The 19,413-nt window shown below is 35.7% G+C and overlaps 1 protein-coding gene across 8 annotated transcripts; it reads right to left on the reverse strand.

Moving 5' to 3' along the window:
• Window positions 1-801: 801 nt before the first annotated feature.
• Window positions 802-18,189, reverse strand: LOC145215660 (sushi, von Willebrand factor type A, EGF and pentraxin domain-containing protein 1-like). 8 transcript variants are annotated; one of them, XM_080084396.1, is made up of 35 exons: window positions 17,936-18,166; window positions 16,362-16,417; window positions 16,191-16,244; window positions 15,880-15,988; window positions 15,189-15,259; window positions 15,062-15,118; window positions 14,572-14,685; window positions 13,947-14,129; window positions 13,317-13,499; window positions 12,997-13,179; window positions 12,597-12,779; window positions 11,998-12,192; window positions 10,977-11,171; window positions 10,660-10,854; window positions 10,221-10,415; window positions 9,898-10,092; window positions 9,428-9,622; window positions 8,987-9,181; window positions 8,583-8,777; window positions 8,254-8,448; window positions 7,855-8,049; window positions 7,411-7,605; window positions 7,007-7,201; window positions 6,678-6,872; window positions 6,279-6,473; window positions 5,835-6,029; window positions 5,386-5,580; window positions 4,941-5,135; window positions 4,492-4,686; window positions 3,943-4,137; window positions 3,494-3,688; window positions 2,945-3,139; window positions 2,212-2,391; window positions 1,670-1,861; window positions 803-1,270 (listed from the first exon to the last, which is right to left on the reverse strand). In XM_080084396.1, the coding sequence occupies exons 1-35, from the start codon at window positions 18,133-18,135 to the stop codon at window positions 1,080-1,082; spliced, it is 6,051 nt and encodes a 2,016-aa protein (XP_079940522.1). In that variant the 5' UTR covers window positions 18,136-18,166; the 3' UTR covers window positions 803-1,079. The 8 variants fall into 8 exon arrangements, with proteins under 8 accessions (XP_079940523.1, XP_079940525.1, XP_079940524.1 ...); XM_080084397.1 differs by lacking the exon at window positions 4,941-5,135 and having other exon boundaries at window positions 802-1,270; window positions 17,936-18,185; XM_080084399.1 differs by lacking the exons at window positions 5,386-5,580; window positions 5,835-6,029 and having other exon boundaries at window positions 802-1,270; window positions 17,936-18,189.
• Between the last annotated feature and the right edge of the window lie 1,224 nt (window positions 18,190-19,413).

Raw genomic sequence — 19,413 nt, forward strand, 5'->3', positions numbered from 1 at the left:
ATTATACATCTTTGTGCCATATAATGCAATTTAGTTGTGTTTTTCCTAATATTTTTTTTCAAATCACGATAATACTCAAATTAAAAAATTCGCAAAATGTTTTGGCGCTACGGAATTTATTTAATCCGGTGCGACAGAGAATGCTCATTTCAACAGATCGTTTTCAAACCACATCGAAAAAACGTTTCGATCTGCTTATTGCCAGGAAGGCCTAGCTACATTTCGTCGCCCATTGCATTACGTACTGTTCCCATGAAAAATATACCCAAAATTTAGGATGTAGTCATGTGTTAACATTTGACAGAAGTTAACACACATAGCAAATGGTGCGCTCCATTAAGTTGAGTTTATTTCGCTTGGTGAAAGAACACATAGCGACACAAATGCACTAAAACAATCACCAAGCCGGAAATAACCGCGCAACATTCAGTGCTGGATTAACCATTAGGCAAAGTAGGCACGTGTCTACAGGCCAGTCAAAAATCCAGGCCACTTAAAAATGATTTGGAAACACTGATAATTCCAATCTTTTTAGTTGGCAACCCTGATTTTCGGGCCACTTATAAAATGTGCCTACAGGCCAGCAGACCCGTAATCCGGCACTGGCAACATTGGGTATGATTGAGCGCAAAACAGTGGGAGGCACAGCTAGAATGTATTAAACTTATTACTTCCTTAGGCATCTTGTTGCCCTATTACTTACTTTGGCATCTTGTTGCCCTATTACTTACTTTGGCATCTTGTTACCCTTGCAATCCTATACTTCACATTCGATCTGTGCTAGTTTCATCCAAGCTTGCTATGCCTGCAACAAGTTACTGCTAATGCCCAAAACAATAATTTATTTCATTCTTTTTTTTTCAAAAAGTCGCAGGTCAGAAACTGGTCAATGCTTTTATAAACATCGTAAGTCAGTGAGAAATGATCTTGATTCGACTACTTACAATAGTTAGATAGCAAAACGAATTAAAATTTGCGTTAATATCTCTACTAAGACACTACTATGGATCTAAAAACAAAATGGTTGAATTTTGTTCACAAGAAACGCAACGATAAGTAAAAGTTTGCAAAATAAAGAATCACGATTCATTGCAAATATCAGGGAAGGTTTTCGTCCAAAGTCCTTTGGCGCCGCACGTGTTCGTTTCAGTTTGTCCAAGCTTCGGACTGAAGTTACATTCGTACTCAATCATTTCTCCCAACGCGTAAGTCAGCTTCACCATATTTGGGTCAAGTTTACCCTCAACGACGACCGGTGGCGGAGGACATACTGCAAAATAAAATTATGATGCAAAGTATCAGCTCAATATTTCATTAATGGTGAAACAGGAAACGTAACGAAGGCCTCAGAACAAAAAGAAAAACGCAAACGTGGTAAAATGTTGTAAAAAAAATCTGCCAGCTTATTAAACTGGGTTAGAGTTTTCTACTCGTGGCGGTCTCGTCGCCACAAATATGTTGCGGCACCTTTCGTTGCAATTAAATGCTGTAACCAGGCAAAGGCTAGTTTCGTTGGTCGTTAACGAAATGCCGAAACCGAAATCTGAACGACGATTTTTTTTGCAATGGTGCTGGTACGATTAGTTCCGCTGGGGATGTTAATTATTCGATTATTACGAGCTTCATTGCTCATCTCCAGGTCATCACAACACTAAGTAGATAAACTGACCTGTTGGAGTACACGATGGCAGCAAAGCACCAGTTAATGACCACGTTCCATCACTTCCACATGTATTTGTGGTAGAAGTTCCAGTGATTGTTATACCGTTACAACAATCATAATTTACTGTATCTGTCGGTGAATATGTGTCTTGAATTGGGGAAAATGTGCCAAGTGAAATAGATGGAGGAGGACAACAAACTAAAAAATAATAAGACATTGTTGCAACTTCATGCAAAAAATGTACCAATTGAAAACTTTCTAGGCCTCGGAAGTAAGTTTGTTATTTGTGCAGTAACGCTTTGCGATAGTTTCTAGCAGCAGAGTAATTATTTTAGAAGTAACACATGACATTGCAATACAGCTAAAAACATACATTTGCAAAAACGCTACATATTCTTACACACTCCCTTTGTACCAAAACACAAACTGAAAATTCCAGGAACAAATTGCAGTTTAAACAAACCAAACACCTTTTCACTATATTTTGAGGCAAAGTATACTGGACTTAAGTAAAGTTTCACGAAACGTCCAAAGTAATTTAAACAGACCTGCTTGACAAGTTGGCAGTGGAGTAAGAGACCACGTTCCATCTGCCAAGCACATACTGGTCGTAGTACCAGTTGGTGGAGCGCCATCATCACATATGTAAGTAATCATATCATTCACCTGGTACACGAGTTTGGAATTTGTGAAAGAACCAAATGCAATTGATGGAGGGGGGCAACATTCTACAGATGCAAAAATAAGCAAAGTAAAAAAAATAGGGGAGTGATGGGTAAAATTGAAAATGCTCAGCTGTAAAAATAACAAAGAATTAAAAAAAAAACACAAAGTGTAAATTCAAAAGGGAAGAGCATCAAAAAGGAAACAATACTACAAAAACTAATTGCAAAATTGCACGAAACAAAAGCTGTTTGCACCCTGAGTGCAAAACATTGGACTTGATATGATATATAAAAAGAGTAGGCTAAGGCTGTGTTTGGTCACTTGAATTGAGTGAAAATTCCTAAACCCGATTATTCATGGAATGCAAACCGCCAGTTTACCAAGATCAAAATGCACAGGGTAGATCAATGTACATATCTTTCGTGAATAAATAAATTAGAACAAGTTTAAAATACTCTTTCTTGACCAAATATGTTTAACAAACTAATGTTCGACAAGGGGGGAGTGAAAACAGTATGTGTGCCCCTCAGGTGTCATACTGAATCAGGTTGCCCATTCTGTTAGTAATTATTTTAAATGATACAAATTCACCAAATCATCTGAAGGTTATCTTACCTTGTCTTACACAAGTTTGTGTGTTTGGAGGATCCCAAGTTTTTGTATCCTGACAAATTATTGTCATTTCTCCAACTAAGTGATAACCTTCATTACACATGTATCGAACCATTGTAGCAGGAACATTTAGTGTTTCTCCCACAGGTCGATCGATAATTATGTTTCCATTTGCTACATCAAGTGGATCTGGACAAACTAAAAATTCCAACAACAAAATTATCATGTTGGTTAAATTCAATGTCTTTGAGCGAGACATTATCTCCCACTTTATGCAACTTATCCAAGAGTTTAAAATCTGGTTGAATTAATACTAAATTATTAACAGTCATTAACCATGACACAAAAATACACAAGATGTAATTTGCAAATCAGGACGATTTCATATAAAGGTAACCAGTTAACTACAAATTCCATTCTATACTCTTTTGAATCAAAAACTGTCAAATAATTATGTGTTTGGAAATCGTTCTGGGTAAATGAATTTCTGGTGATATGTTGGAGTTTCTATTATTGAAATCATTTACATGACATAAAAAAGCGTAAACCTGCCTTGCCGAACGCAAATTGGTCTGCTCATTGGAGTCCATATTCCTGTGTCTAGACAACCTAACATCATTGGCCCAAAATGGTCAAAACCTGGATTACAAGTGTACGTAACTGTGGTTCCAGGAACATTTTGTGTTTCTCCTTGAGGTGGAGAAATGTTTGTTGTTCCATCAACTAACTGCAGTGGATCTGGACAAACTAAAATAAACACATACATAGTAAAAACAAACATGCCTATCACCTTATTCCTATCATCATCTCACCATTTTTAACAGATAACACAAAATGCAAACTTTACTAGTGTCTGTTCAGGCAAAAGTGACAAGTCAATCAATGTTTTGCTCTAAACCAGTCACAAAAATGTTTGTTCTAGTGTAGTATGATTAACACAATCAAGCTATACAATGCAGTTAATTATACAAATCAATATCATGAAAACAATCTTCAGTTACCTTGTCTTACACAAGTTTGTGTGTTTGGAGGATCCCAAGTTTTTGTATCCTGACAAATTATTGTCATTTCTCCAACTAAGTCATTACCTTCATTACACATGTATCGAACCATTGTAGCAGGAACATTTAGTGTTTCTCCCACAGGTCGATCGATAATTATGTTTCCATTGGCCACATCAAGTGGATCTGGACAAACTAAAAATTCCAACAACAAAATTATCATGTTGGTTAAATTCAATGTCTTTGAGCGAGACATTATCTCCCACTTTATGCAACTTATCCAAGAGTTTAAAATCTGGTTGAATTAATACTAAATTATTAACAGTCATTAACCATGACACAAAGATACACAAGATGTAATTTGCAAATCTTGACGATTTCAAATAAAGGTAACCAGTTAACCACAAATTCCATTCTGTGGTCTATTGAATCAAAAACTGTCAAATAATTATTTGCTTGGAAATCGTTCTGGGTAAATGAATTTCTGGTGATATGTTGGAGTTTCTATTATTGAAATCATTTACATGATATAAAAAAGCGTAAACTTGCCTTGCCGAACGCAAATTGGTCTGCTTAATGGAGTCCATATTCCTGTGTCTAGACAACCTAACATCATTGGCCCAAAATGGTTAAAACCTGGATTACAAGTGTATGTAACTGTGGTTCCAGGAACATTTTGTGTTTCTCCTTGAGGTGGAGAAATGTTTGTTGTTCCATCAACTAATTGCAGTGGATCTGGACAAACTAAAATAAACACATACATAGTAAAAACAAACATGCCTAACACCCTTTTCCTATCATAATCTTACCATTTTTAACAGATAACACAAAATGCAAACTTTACTACTGTCTGTTCAGGCAAAAGTCACAAGTCAATCAATGTTTTGCTCTAAACCAGCCACAAAAATGTTTGTTCTAGTGCAGTATGAATAACACAATCAAGCTATACAATGCAGTTCATTAAACAAATCAATATCACAAAAACAATTCTCAGTCACCTTGTCTCACACAAGTTTGTGTGTTTGGAGGATCCCAAGTTTTTGTATCCTGACAAATTATTGTCATTTCTCCAACTAAGTCATAACCTTCATTACACATGTATCGAACCATTGTAGCAGGAACATTTAGTGTTTCTCCCACAGGTCGATCGATAATTATGTTTCCATTGGCCACATCAAGTGGATCAGGACAAACTGGAACATAACAGCAACAACAAAAATATGTTGGTCAAATTGTTTATGTTGGATATTGAGACTTGAGTTTCATTCTCATGACATGCAAGTAATAGACAAAGTATGAAACAAACTTGAAAGTTAGGCAGGAAACACAACCAAAATTTATCCTAAATGCAAACGTGCACTTAATCGCCCCAAAATTTGTGTGTGCTGGAAAGATTTTATTTATTGAGCTACAATAAAACACTAGCAGTTATTTTCGCTTTACCTTGTCGTAGACAAGTTTGTGTGTTTGTAGGATTCCAAGTTTTGTCCATGAGGCAAGTAATTATCATTGCACCAAGGAGATCAAAACCTGGATTACAAGTGTATGTAACTGTGGTTCCAGGAACATTTTGTGTTTCTCCTTGAGGTGGAGAAATGTTTGTTGTTCCATCAACTAATTGCAGTGGATCTGGACAAACTAAAATAAACACATACATAGTAAAAACAAACATGCCTAACACCCTTTTCCTATCATAATCTTACCATTTTTAACAGATAACACAAAATGCAAACTTTACTACTGTCTGTTCAGGCAAAAGTCACAAGTCAATCAATGTTTTGCTCTAAACCAGCCACAAAAATGTTTGTTCTAGTGCAGTATGAATAACACAATCAAGCTATACAATGCAGTTCATTACACAAATCAATATCACAAAAACAATTCTCAGTCACCTTGTCTCACACAAGTTTGTGTGTTTGGAGGATCCCAAGTTTTTGTATCCTGACAAATTATTGTCATTTCTCCAACTAAGTCATAACCTTCATTACACATGTATCGAACCATTGTAGCAGGAACATTTAGTGTTTCTCCCACAGGTCGATCGATAATTATGTTTCCATTGGCTACATCAAGTGGATCTGGACAAACTGAAAATTCCAACAACAACAAAATTATGTTGGTCAAATATTTTATGTTGGATATTGATACTTGAGTTTTATTCTCATGACATGCATGTAATAGACAAAGTATGAAACAAACTTGAAAGTTAGGCAGGAAACACAACCAAAATTTATCCTAAATGCAAACGTGCACTTAATCGCCCCAAAATTTGTGTGTGCTGGAAAGATTTTATTTATTGAGCTACAATAAAACACTAGCAGTTATTTTCGCTTTACCTTGTTGTAGACAAGTTTGTGTGTTTGCAGGATTCCAAGTTTTGTCCATGAGACAAGTAATTATCATTGCACCAAGGAGGTCAAAACCTGGATTACAAGTGTATGTAACTGTGGTTCCAGGAACACTTTGTGTTTCTCCTGGAGGTGGAGAAATGTTTGTTGTTCCATCAACTAACTGCAGTGGATCTGGACAAACTGAAACAAAGTTGTATAATCAAACAAACAATTAAAACTGTCCACAATTTTCTCTCCGATCCATTAATCTTTGCGTTTATAACACAAAGTGCCAAGCTGCCTTGCACTAGGATCAACAAAACTATATTTTGTGAAAAATTACACTAAATATTTTGAGCTACTAATGTCAATTATACAATCAATATCACAAAATTTTCCAGTTACCTTGCCTCACACAAGTTTGTGTGTTTGGAGGATCCCAAGTTTTTGTATCCTGACAAATTATTGTCATTTCTCCAACTAAGTCATAACCTTCATTACACATGTATCGAACCATTGTACCAGGAACATTTAGTGTTTCTCCCACAGGTCGATCGATAATTATGTTTCCATTTGCTACATCAAGTGGATCTGGACAAACTGAAAATTCACCAGAAAAATTATAGTGTTGGTCAAATTGTTTATGTTGGATAATGATACATCGGTAGTATTCTCATAACATTCAAGTGATAGATAAGAGTATAAAAGCAACACAAAAATTGATTTGGTTTTACCTTGTCTCAGACAAGTTTGTGTGTTTGCAGGATTCCAAGTTTTGTCCATGAGACAAGTAACTATCATTGCTCCAAGGAGATCAAAACCTGGATTACAAGTGTATGTAACTGTGGTTCCAGGAACATTTTGTGTTTCTCCTGGAGGTGGAGAAATGTTTGTTGTTCCATCAACTAACTGCAGTGGATCTGGACAAACTGAAACAAACAAAGTTGTATAATCACAAAAACAACTAAAACTTTCTCTCTATTTTATCCATTACACATTAGGTTTTTAACACACAATTCCAACCTACTTTGTATGACAAAGGACAAACGAAATTGTTTTTAGCATAAAGTTGCATTGAATATTGTGAGATACTCATTTTAAAAAACAATTATGCACAATAAAAACAATTTCCAGTTACCTTGCCTTACACAAGTTTGTGTGTTTGGAGGATCCCAAGTTTTTGTATCCTGACAAATTATTGTCATTTCTCCAACTAAGTCATAACCTTCATTACACATGTATCGAACCATTGTAGCAGGAACATTTAGTGTTTCTCCCACAGGTCGATCGATAATTATGTTTCCATTGGCTACATCAAGTGGATCTGGACAAACTGAAAATTCCAACAACAACAAAATTATGTTGGTCAAATATTTTATGTTGGATATTGATACTTGAGTTTTATTCTCATGACATGCATGTAATAGACAAAGTATGAAACAAACTTGAAAGTTAGGCAGGAAACACAACCAAAATTTATCCTAAATGCAAACGTGCACTTAATCGCCCCAAAATTTGTGTGTGCTGGAAAGATTTTATTTATTGAGCTACAATAAAACACTAGCAGTTATTTTCGCTTTACCTTGTTGTAGACAAGTTTGTGTGTTTGCAGGATTCCAAGTTTTGTCCATGAGACAAGTAATTATCATTGCACCAAGGAGGTCAAAACCTGGATTACAAGTGTATGTAACTGTGGTTCCAGGAACACTTTGTGTTTCTCCTGGAGGTGGAGAAATGTTTGTTGTTCCATCAACTAACTGCAGTGGATCTGGACAAACTGAAACAAAGTTGTATAATCAAACAAACAATTAAAACTGTCCACAATTTTCTCTCCGATTCATTAATCTTTGCGTTTATAACACAAAGTGCCAAGCTGCCTTGCACTAGGATCAACAAAACTATATTTTGTGAAAAATTACACTAAATATTTTGAGCTACTAATGTCAATTATACAATCAATATCACAAAATTTTCCAGTTACCTTGCCTCACACAAGTTTGTGTGTTTGGAGGATCCCAAGTTTTTGTATCCTGACAAATTATTGTCATTTCTCCAACTAAGTCATAACCTTCATTACACATGTATCGAACCATTGCACCAGGAACATTTAGTGTTTCTCCCACAGGTCGATCGATAATTATGTTTCCATTTGCTACATCAAGTGGATCTGGACAAACTGAAAATTCACCAGAAAAATTATAGTGTTGGTCAAATTGTTTATGTTGGATAATGATACATCGGTAGTATTCTCATAACATTCAAGTGATAGATAAGAGTATAAAAGCAACACAAAAATTGATTTGGTTTTACCTTGTCTCAGACAAGTTTGTGTGTTTGCAGGATTCCAAGTTTTGTCCATGAGACAAGTAACTATCATTGCTCCAAGGAGATCAAAACCTGGATTACAAGTGTATGTAACTGTGGTTCCAGGAACATTTTGTGTTTCTCCTGGAGGTGGAGAAATGTTTGTTGTTCCATCAACTAACTGCAGTGGATCTGGACAAACTGAAACAAACAAAGTTGTATAATCACAAAAACAACTAAAACTTTCTCTCTATTTTATCCATTACACATTAGGTTTTTAACACACAATTCCAACCTACTTTGTATGACAAAGGACAAACGAAATTGTTTTTAGCATAAAGTTGCATTGAATATTGTGAGATACTCATTTTAAAAAACAATTATGCACAATAAAAACAATTTCCAGTTACCTTGCCTTACACAAGTTTGTGTGTTTGGAGGATCCCAAGTTTTGATATCCTGACAAATTATTGTCATTTCTCCAACTAAGTCATAACCTTCATTACACATGTATCGAACCATTGTAGCAGGAACATTTAGTGTTTCTCCCACAGGTCGATCGATAATTATGTTACCATTGGCTACATCAAGTGGATCTGGACAAACTGAAAATTCACCAGAAAAATTATAGTGTTGGTCAAATTGCTTCTGTTGCCTAATTAGTACATTAGTTGTATTCTCATAACATGCAAGTAATAGATAAGAGTATCAAACCAAATGTGGAAGTTATGTAAGAAATAAAAACTGCACTGGTTATCTTAAAAGCAAATTAATAGCTCAACATTTGTGTATACTGACAAGATTTTGTTTATTCTGCAACAATAAAACAATAAAATTTGATTTCGCTTTACCTTGTCGCAGACAAGTTTGTGTGTTTGCAGGATTCCAAGTTTTGTCCATGAGACAAGTAATTATCATTGCTCCAAGGAGGTCAAAACCTGGATTACAAGTGTATGTAACTGTGGTTCCAGGAACATTTTGTGTTTCTCCTTGAGGTGGAGAAATGTTTGTTGTTCCATCAACTAACTGCAGTGGATCTGGACAAACTAAAAGTAAAAGATATTTAAAAAACAAAACTTATTTACAGGAAAAATCTGCATAAATAGGGCTAAAACAACTACTTTCCAAACTTAGCATACTATTTCCATCACAACACACATTGTTAACATATTCTATGTACACTTGACAAGCCACAAACAAAACTATCTTAAGTGAAATTAAAAAAGTGAACTTAAAAGTGAAAGAACAGTGAAATTAAATAACATGCTAAGTAATGATGTTGCTTGAGAACAAATACAAAATCATCACCAGTTTATCTTACCTTGCCTCACACAAGTTTGTGTGTTTGGAGGATTCCAAGTTTTTGTATCCTGACAAATCATTGTCATTTCTCCAACTAAATCATAACCTTCATTACACATGTATCGAACCATTGTAGCAGGAACATTTAGCGTTTCTCCCACAGGTCGATCGATAATTAAGTTTCCATTGGCTACATCAAGTGGATCTGGACAAACTGAAACATAACAACAACAAAACTATCACAGTGGTCAAATTATTTATGTTGTATAATGAGGCATCAGTAGTATTCTCATAACATTCAAGTGATAGTATAAAACCAAAACAAAAATTAACTTGTTTTACCTTGTCGCAGACAAGTTTGTGTGTTTGCAGGATTCCAAGTTTTGTCCATGAGACAAGTAATTATCATTGCACCAAGAAGATCAAAACCTGGATTACAAGTGTATGTAACTGTGGTTCCAGGAACAGTTTGTGTTTCTCCTGGAGGTGGAGAAATGTTTGTTGTTCCATCAATTAACTGCAGTGGATCTGGACAAACTAAAAGTAAAGGAAGTTTGAAAATCAATACTGTTTTATAGAACAAATCTACATGAAAAGTGAAAATACAAACACTTTTCAAACATTGCATAATACCGTCCATCACAATGTACATTGTCCACATATTTTATGTAGACTTGACCAAGCACAGACAAAAATATGGTTTATTAGTCAAACTTAACAAAAATCTAGAAAATGGTGTTGCTTCAAACAAATCAGTCAAATCATCATCAGGTTATCTTACCTTGCCTTACACAAGTTTGTGTGTTTGGAGGATCCCAAATTTTTGTATCCTGACAAATTATGGTCATTTCTCCAACTAATTCATAACCTTCATTACACATGTATCGAACCATTGTAGCAGGAACATTTAGTGTTTCTCCCACAGGTCGATCGATAATTATGTTTCCATTGGCTACATCAAGTGGATCTGGACAAACTGAAAATTCACAAAAAAATGTGATATTTTCCTTAATTAATATGTCTGTATCCAAATTTAACAGTCATATTATTACAGAAGTTTACAAGGTAATTTTTTTTTCTGATTGTAACTTTACTTACCATTTCTAACACATGTCACTGTATTTGGGGGGTTCCAAACATTTGTCATGAGACAAGTTATTATCATCTCTCCCACCAAGTCAAACCCTGGATTGCATTCATACACAACTGTGGTGTCCGGCACATTTAGTGTTTCTCCTACTGGGCGGTTGATCACTTGATTTCCATTCGGTAAATCAACAGGATCAGGGCACACTACATAAATCAATGCAAAGTTTTATTTGTACAACAAAGCTGTGAACTGATACCTTGTACAAGGTTGCGGATTACAAATCCAGTTTGGGTGGTATTGGTTCAACCCCATCATGTGTGTTGAACCAATACCATCAATGCTAAATTTAACTAAGCCTGATAAATAATCAATACCCATATAAAGTAAGACATAGCTGAAATCAGCCATGCCAACGATAATGGTATCGATCCTCTACTATGATGGTGACATGTGCAGCATACGAGACAGACAGCGGTGCTTGTGATTCAACTTTCAGCGGGTTCACCACTGAGCCTGTGTAGCTCAGTTGAAGCTTAGATGGTAGAGCGTGAGACTCCTGTTGTGGCTTCAAATCCCACTTCAGGCTAGATTTTTTGTAACCTTGCCAAACAGGAATGCTTGGTGACTGGCTAAATCAGTATGAGGCCTTCAATAGGCCTGGTGTACTATGATTACCATAACAAGTACTCTCTGTTTAACTGCAAAATTTGTCCATTCAGGATAAAAAAGCAAGTCTGTGAAGTTTTAAATAGTTTTCAGATTAAACCAGCAGTGGTGCCAACAATCGTTCGGGATGTTTATTATATAACATAATGCGCTTGGGTATCGGGTGCACAAAATTTGTTAAGTTGTAATGAAATAAAAAGGCAAGGAAAATTTGGTCATTTTATCTGAATTAAGTTTTGACAAACATTTTTATAATATCAGCTACTTTTTACTCAATTAAATCTTTCCATAAAATGTTTTAAATTTGACTAGCTGTTTAGTTGGGGACATAATGAAAATGTGTGAGCATTGAATTATACTAACCTTGTCGTACACAAGTCTGAGCGTTTTGTGGTTCCCAAACTTCGGTTTCAAGACAAGTAATAACCATCGCTCCTATTAAGTAAAATCCAACATTGCAAGAATATGTGACAGTTGTTGAAGGGACATGCTGCGTTTCACCGACAGGTCGATTTATGTTTGTTGTTCCGTCGATCAACTGTAGAGGATCTGGACATGCTGGAAGTTATAAGAATAAAATTTATTATCAGAAGGTAAAACATAAGAAGAGTTAACAAAAAAACTATCAACTGCCAATGCAGCTAACAATGATTGTTGTATAAGGTAGTAAAATGGTTCGAATTTGGAAAACAGCGGTTTAAGAAAGGCAAACACAACTAAAAATTTTATGCCAAAGTCAACATTCTTACACAGGATTGTCTAAAACTGAAAAGTAAGAGGTACAATTTGTTACCAAAAAAATAAACTACCAAGGAAGAATATGTATATTTATACCATATGTCTGATGTCAGCCAAAACATGACTATTTTACAATAAGCTTTAACATCAAATGTTATAAAAACTTTTGTACAACTACGATTTACAACCTCAGCTTCACTGAACTGCGCTGTTTGGGTTTTCACCTTTCACAATGAGTTGGCAAGCTGGTGTTGCTGACCATGCTGTGTTGATTTGGCAAGTTGAGACAGCTGAGCCGTGCATCATATAATTATTTTCACATGAGTAAGTCACAGAATCGCCAGGTTGAAATGTACCAGTGGATGGATCCACATTTCCATTTAATATCGATGGTGGGTCAGGACAGACTAGACAAATAAGCGAGAAACGTATGTTGAAAAATTCTTTACCTTAAAAACAGGGCTTTTTTATTGCATGTGAAAAAAAACAAGAGTTTACTCACAAACTTTTTTTCTAATTTATTGCATGAATAATGTGCTTACCATGCAGCACAGAGTATGAAACCAATGCCAAACTTTAAGCACTACCAATGACTTTAAAAGCAAGTTATAGATCCAGACTTACCCAAGAGGTTGCAACTCTGTGAATTAGGTGGATTCCATGATTTGTCATCCTGACAAGTGATATCCATTGAGCCAGTGAGCTCATAACCAAACAAACATGTGTAAGTGACAACAACACCAGGAATATATCTCATGTTAACTGGAGAGAAACTTCCCCCTGATATTGTGTTCGGTGTCGGGCACTCTGCAAAAAACAGTCAATATGCATTTCCTATGTATCCTTTTACCATGGCACAAAACTTGCTGACTGCTACAACTCAGGTAGCACAGAAACAGGCATACTCAAGCCAGGAGAGTTTGGTAAAAAAATCACTATTTTACCTTTGAGAATGCACCTTGGTGGCGTCGATTCACTCCAAGTTCCACTTGTCAAGCATTCGTTGAAAATATTTCCTGCTATATCATAAGCATCATCACATGTGTATACAACTGCAGTTCCAGGGTAATAAGTAAACTGAACTGGTGAATAACTGCCACCATTTATTTCAGGTGGAGTCCCACATGCTGAAATAAAATGCAAGTTAGATATATTTTGGCCCTTGTATAAACGTTAAGTTGAAATCCATGTGTTTGTTTTTACTGTTTAATTATACTACAATGGCAAGGCATGGAACAAGGCAAACTACTCAGTTAGTATGTTTTATACCAGTGGTCAGGAAACTATCACTTGTGAGCCAAAAGTTTCTCTTGACTGTGTCTGGCTCTAACCCTAATTTGTATTTCTTGACACAGTATGTAATAAACATTTGATGTATCAGATTACAAAATAATAATTTGTATATTTAATATTTTGGTCTAAATTCGTTGATTTGACACATTATTCCAAACAAATAAATAGTCCATGGTTTTCATGGCAATACATTTTAACATATGCGACTTCATTGGCTCCTTTGGGCTCAAAACAGTTCCCAATCCCTGTTCTGGGCAACAAAAATTTACACAAAGACTTACTGTTTAGACGACAGGAAGGTGCAACTGTTCTTGTCCAACTTCCATCATTCAAACAATCAATTGTGGGATCTCCTTGAAGTGTGTACGAATCAGGACATTTGTAAGTGACACTCACAGGAGCTTGGTATGTAGCAAGGATTGGTTCAAAACTGCCCAGGGAAATTGGGGGAGGTGGTCCACATTCTAGAGATGCAAAGCTGAGCATGTAGCAGGTCTTTCTTAGCATGTACTCATTCAAAAAATTTAAATAATACAAATCTTCTAAACATGTAATCAAAAACACAATTCAAAACATTCTAAGCATTGTTAGCACACAGTCTCATAGCTGGGTTAGAAGGAAAAAGTAATTTTGCTGCGACCAACATCACGAAGTAAATGTCAAAAACAAGCTATTGCATATTAGTTGCATAAGAACACATATTTCCTCTTTGACATTGTACAGTACTATATTTATAGGAAAATCATAATTAAAGTACATTTGCTCTTATTTTTTGCCACAACTGATCAGATAGATCATTTCTCCAAGAGGAATTGCTGTTGTTTGTGTTGTGTACCAATGGTCCAACATAATTTAAAGTAATGCTGCATCAATATATGTGATTGCACAATGTAAAATCTCTTGTACCTTTGTAGCACAGATCACCAAATGTTCCCGCTGGGCAATCACATGTGTAACCATTTATTTCATCTTTACAACTTCCTCCATTCAGACAAGGATTGGACAAACATTCATCAATGTCTGTAATACAAAAATTAGTTTAACGTCCACATAAGTGTCTCTAATGAAATCATCTGCGCATGCTTTTATACACTATCCTCAAATTACTCTGTTGTGAAACAGCAAGTTTATTTTTTCCCAACCCCAATAGGACGCATTAATCTGTAAAGACGGTACTTCAAAAATCAGAACTAGATTTTGGACATTTCAGATTTCAAAACTAGATAAAACATGATATAAAGTTTCATAGTTTACCCATGTATCTAGTTTACCCATGTATCGAGTTTACCCAAGTAAAAAGGCCATGGAGATTATTAAAAAATGTTTTATTGTTTTAATGATTAAACAACCATTTTGAGTTAGAAAGAAAACAAGATAAACGACAACTTGTGCTCACCATCACATCTTGGTGGGTTGGCAAAACCTGGAGCGCATTCTCGTCGTATTTCAATCACTTGCAAAACAACATAATGTTATTCAAATATAAAATAAACCTGTCAACCCACACTTACGATGAAACTAACCTTGGTATGTAGCATGGTAACAAAAAGTTAAGCTTTTGTCCCAGCAACATCCCCAACGTGAACAGTCTTCACTAAAGAAAAGTTACAAAATTCAAAATAATACAAATTTCTTTAAAAAACATCAAGTCAACACTAATTAATAAATTTGAGTATATTGACCAAACACAGTGGCTATTTCCTAATATTGCTTTATACCATGACAGTTGTAACTGGGTTTGTTTCAGATTTCTAAATCTGTAGGTTTGAACCTTTATGTTGTTGTTTTTTCGTCTAAGAATCTTATGTTAAAGATATGATGAAATGAGCAACGTGAAATATCTTAGTATGGTCCAGTGTAGAAACTCGTAAATATTTGCAATTGCTTTCTTGTGGGACCAAGAAGCCAACAACTGCTTAAACCAGTGGTGCTCAAACTCGGTTTTCGGGGCTGCATGCGGCTCCCAAATACTTATTTTGCGGCTCGCACCAGACCTCAGAAAACCACCAAACATTGCTATTTTAGCTTTCAAAGTAATAATCTTTAGTGATTTTCTCAAGGTTTTGTTTTTTTGCGGCTCTCTACACACTTAAAAAAATACCATTTGGCCCCGACAATAAAAAAGTTTGAGAACCACTGGCTTAAACACACACAGCTGTACTTAACCAAAAATGAAGCAAGTTCTATGAAATTAAAGTTCATTAAAGTTTTAACCTGGTTGCGCCATCATCAGGTCCACATCTCTGTCTTGTTGTAGTCTCGTTGCAGCCAGCTTGCTTGAAGCGACTACCGGGATAGTTGTCCTCACCACCAAAAACTCGACCTGTAAAAACTCATCAGTACAGTTGCAAACAACTAAATATGACTATGTTGATGTGTTTAGCCAATGACATAGCTAATTTGCCATGATTTTTATGCAGTTAGACATATTATGTCATTAGTTTTTAATTGGATAACAGCAACATTGTCCCATATTGAGTTAGCTCAAATAGTGAAAAAGTCGTAAGACTGGTTTTTTTTTTTACCTCCTGGGTTCAAGGGATCATAGGTTGGCTGAAAACCTGGATGTACTGTTGAAACTGCATAATACACAAAATAAACTCTTTTAATGTTCATTTACATGTTTAGTCAAGTTTGTTTTAGAACTTAACAATATAATTAGTAAAAACCAATTTAATAAAGTTACTTTAAAATACCTCTTTGATAGCATTTATTTTGTGAAAAGATTGATGTTCCATCATAGCAACAATTCCTGCAAATTTATTCATGTTAAGCTTATGCTTTAACATAGTAATTGGTTAAGTTGAGAACAAAAAATGTTTTCTCAGTAAAAAAAAACTTTCTAGACTCTAGAGCAGTGGTTCTCAACCAGTGGGCCATGGAAGCATTTTGATTGGGCCACAGACCAACCAAATGGAAAGTTTTTTTTAAGAATTTACTTTCATTTGTGTCACTACACTCAATTTTACAAGAATAATGGCTTGGGGAGGAATTGAGAAGGAATGTTTTTGTTTTGTTTTTTGTACTGAACCTATTTTATAGTTGATTTCTTTCTATCTCAAAAATTTACTGGGCCACAGAATTTTTTTGCAATGAAAGTGGGCCACGAAAGAAAAAAGGTTGAGAACCACTGCTCTAGAGAGACCAGTAAACAAAAGTAACTTACAGTTGGCGTTGGCTACAAAGTTATATTGTTCTCTATTTGTTTGTAAAGCTTAAAACTTAAATCGTGACCGGACAAATTAGTTGGAAAACAAACAAAGAACAAAACATTCTGCTCGGGGAAAATTTTACTTCATCCCGCCTATCCATAAACAACATAATCAATATTAAATATTTTTTCAAGCTAAAAAAGTATTCTAACTAAAAAAACAGTGTTGTCAATCAAATTAATGCTTTAAAAGGGGTACTAATTTATCCTCGTTCTCTTTAACAAAAAATATCCATTAAGATACGGTGAAACTTGTTTTGTTTAAATATTGCATATCTCACGTATCAACCGCTAAAAAAATAAAAATACCGCATTTGGCGATTCAAAATGAAGTAAGAAAGCAACTAAGCGTGATTCCGGGGTAATCATCGGTTTGGTTTTCGACCTGTGCGTAATAGGTAAAAAATACAGTTTTTTCTTACACACTTTGACATCGCCGTAAAGCGCTACAGACGCGCGACTTTTGCGCAGGCGATCCAATTACACCGCTACGTTCTGCTGGATCCCTAATTCGCATTTCGCGGTTGAACTTAAATGTTACCAACAACCGCAAAAAACGATTCCACTGAAGGAACGTGAAACGGCATTCAGATACCTAGTTTTTTTGAACAGTTTGTGAGATAAGTTTAACAGGGTCCACCAACCAGAATTGGAAGTCGGGCCGGGCTTTTCGGGCCGGGTTCGGGCTTGGATTTATCAAAAAACGGGCTTGTTTCGGTCCTGACTTTAAACTTGGTGTCAGCATTCTTGAAATATATTTGACTGGCTAAGTGGCCAGTTGCTGGGCCTGACCTAATGTCAAACAACCCTAAAACGCCTTGTTCAAGACCATTTGTCTATTGTGCTGGTTGTATTGGTCATTTCTGAGGCTTTAATGTATACGCCTGTCATTCAAACTTTTGGGCCTAAACGGGCTTCACAAAGATGGTTCGGGTTCGGGTCGAATTTCTAGCTTGAACATTCGGGTTCGGGCTCGAATATTATTTCATAAAAGGTGTTAAAGTCACGTCTCACTTTTTGGGTAATGAAAAAGCTTATAAACGATGCTCTTAATCTCACCTTATCAGACATTGAATTGGATTGATGCTTCCCACGTCGCAGGGTATCCGTGAAGAAGTTGAAATGTCACAAGTTAACTGAGTTTGTTGTGCGAGACTTGATTGAAAACAAAACATAACACTGACCGCCAGAGTCCCAGACAAGCATTGTGAGATAAAATGTTGCATTGAAACATGCTTCTTCCGTCTGTTGGTCATCATATTTTGATGTTATTTGGTTCCATCTATCACCTAACGCTAAACACTGAAAATTATGGCTGATTATCTTAAGTTACTTCAATTCATGTACGTATTGCTTGAAACCTAAACATGGTTGCCAACGTTTGAAGACTCAACTATATTAAACCTAAAGCTTACCAAAGCATGAAACGAGTATTCAAACACTTCGTGCTTGCCACTTTCGGAGATACAATTCAGTGTCTTTTGGTTGACATCCACGTAAAAACTGGTTTTAATTCGAGTCTACCAAATTTTAATCTAGCTTGTTAAAGACTCTCGAATTGGGCCGTAATAGCGATAAAGCAACTTTAGAGTTTGCAAATAAATCAATCTCACATAAGTACACTTGCAAATCTTTTTGTTGTTCCCAACGAAATTCTCTACTCTATAGCCTATTAGCTTTTCACAGTTGTTAGCTTCTGAATTGTATGCGATAAAATAAATATACCGTTCAGAGCTTTCAATAAAGTTTTCTTGCCATTGCCTGCAAACATCTTAGGCTACATACACGTTATGGTGAGTTCGAAGCATTCGAATTGCCTGGGGTAGGTCGGCGGTTGAAATCCGATTTTTTGGACTTTAGTAAGTTTCTGGAAACGCGAAAATGTTAAGACTGGATCGCTGGAATTAAGTTTGTGGATATTTGGGGTCTTTAACATTGGGTGGAAACACAGCAAACACATGCCATGAGATTAACCAACAAACATTGTAACTAAACTGTTGTTACGTCCGATGTTTGACACATATAGTTCACGACCGACCACATCCATACAAAACACTTAATACAAAAACATCATGGTTAAAAAATTAAAACAAGTTGTACATCAATGAAAGTGGCCGAGGTGGCCAAGGGTTAGCGTAACCATGTTATGTTCAAAAGGTTGTAGTCTCTAATCTTGGCTCGGCTACTTGTGTTTCTCTGAGAAAGAACCTCGAGTGGCACTGCTCCATCTCAATTTAATTAAACTTACGTCATAAGCTCCACAAATCGCTAACAAATATCAAACGGACTTTCATTGGAGGAACAATGTCGACAGCGGACTCAGTGGGAGCGCAGAAGTGAAACTTCGTATTTTTGTTCGCGTTGCGTGCAACCTAAGTCAATGTTTAAGTCAGACATTTTCATGTTATTCCATTTATGTCAAGAAACAGCTAGGGTGGAGAAATTTGGACTATTATATTTTACTTTAATTAGCAAAAAATGATTTTGTAAAAAAATATAAATATTGCAAGTAAATTGCCAATGACAAAACACAATAG

Source organism: Phallusia mammillata, chromosome 2 (assembly GCF_965637545.1).
Source record: "Phallusia mammillata chromosome 2, kaPhaMamm4.hap1.1, whole genome shotgun sequence".
Classification (NCBI taxonomy): domain Eukaryota; kingdom Metazoa; phylum Chordata; class Ascidiacea; order Phlebobranchia; family Ascidiidae; genus Phallusia; species Phallusia mammillata.

Excerpts from the sequence above, each read along its gene's own strand:
- LOC145215660 (XM_080084396.1), bottom strand. The coding sequence starts at position 18,135 with ATGATGACCAACAGACGGAAGAAGCATGTTTCAATGCAACATTTTATC. Across the intron at positions 10,416-10,659 it reads ACAAACTTGTGTAAGGCAAG|TTTGTCCAGATCCACTGCAG; the intron begins GTAAGATAACCT and ends CTTTACTTTTAG. Across the intron at positions 1,271-1,669 it reads GCCATCGTGTACTCCAACAG|TATGTCCTCCGCCACCGGTC; the intron begins GTCAGTTTATCT and ends TTTATTTTGCAG.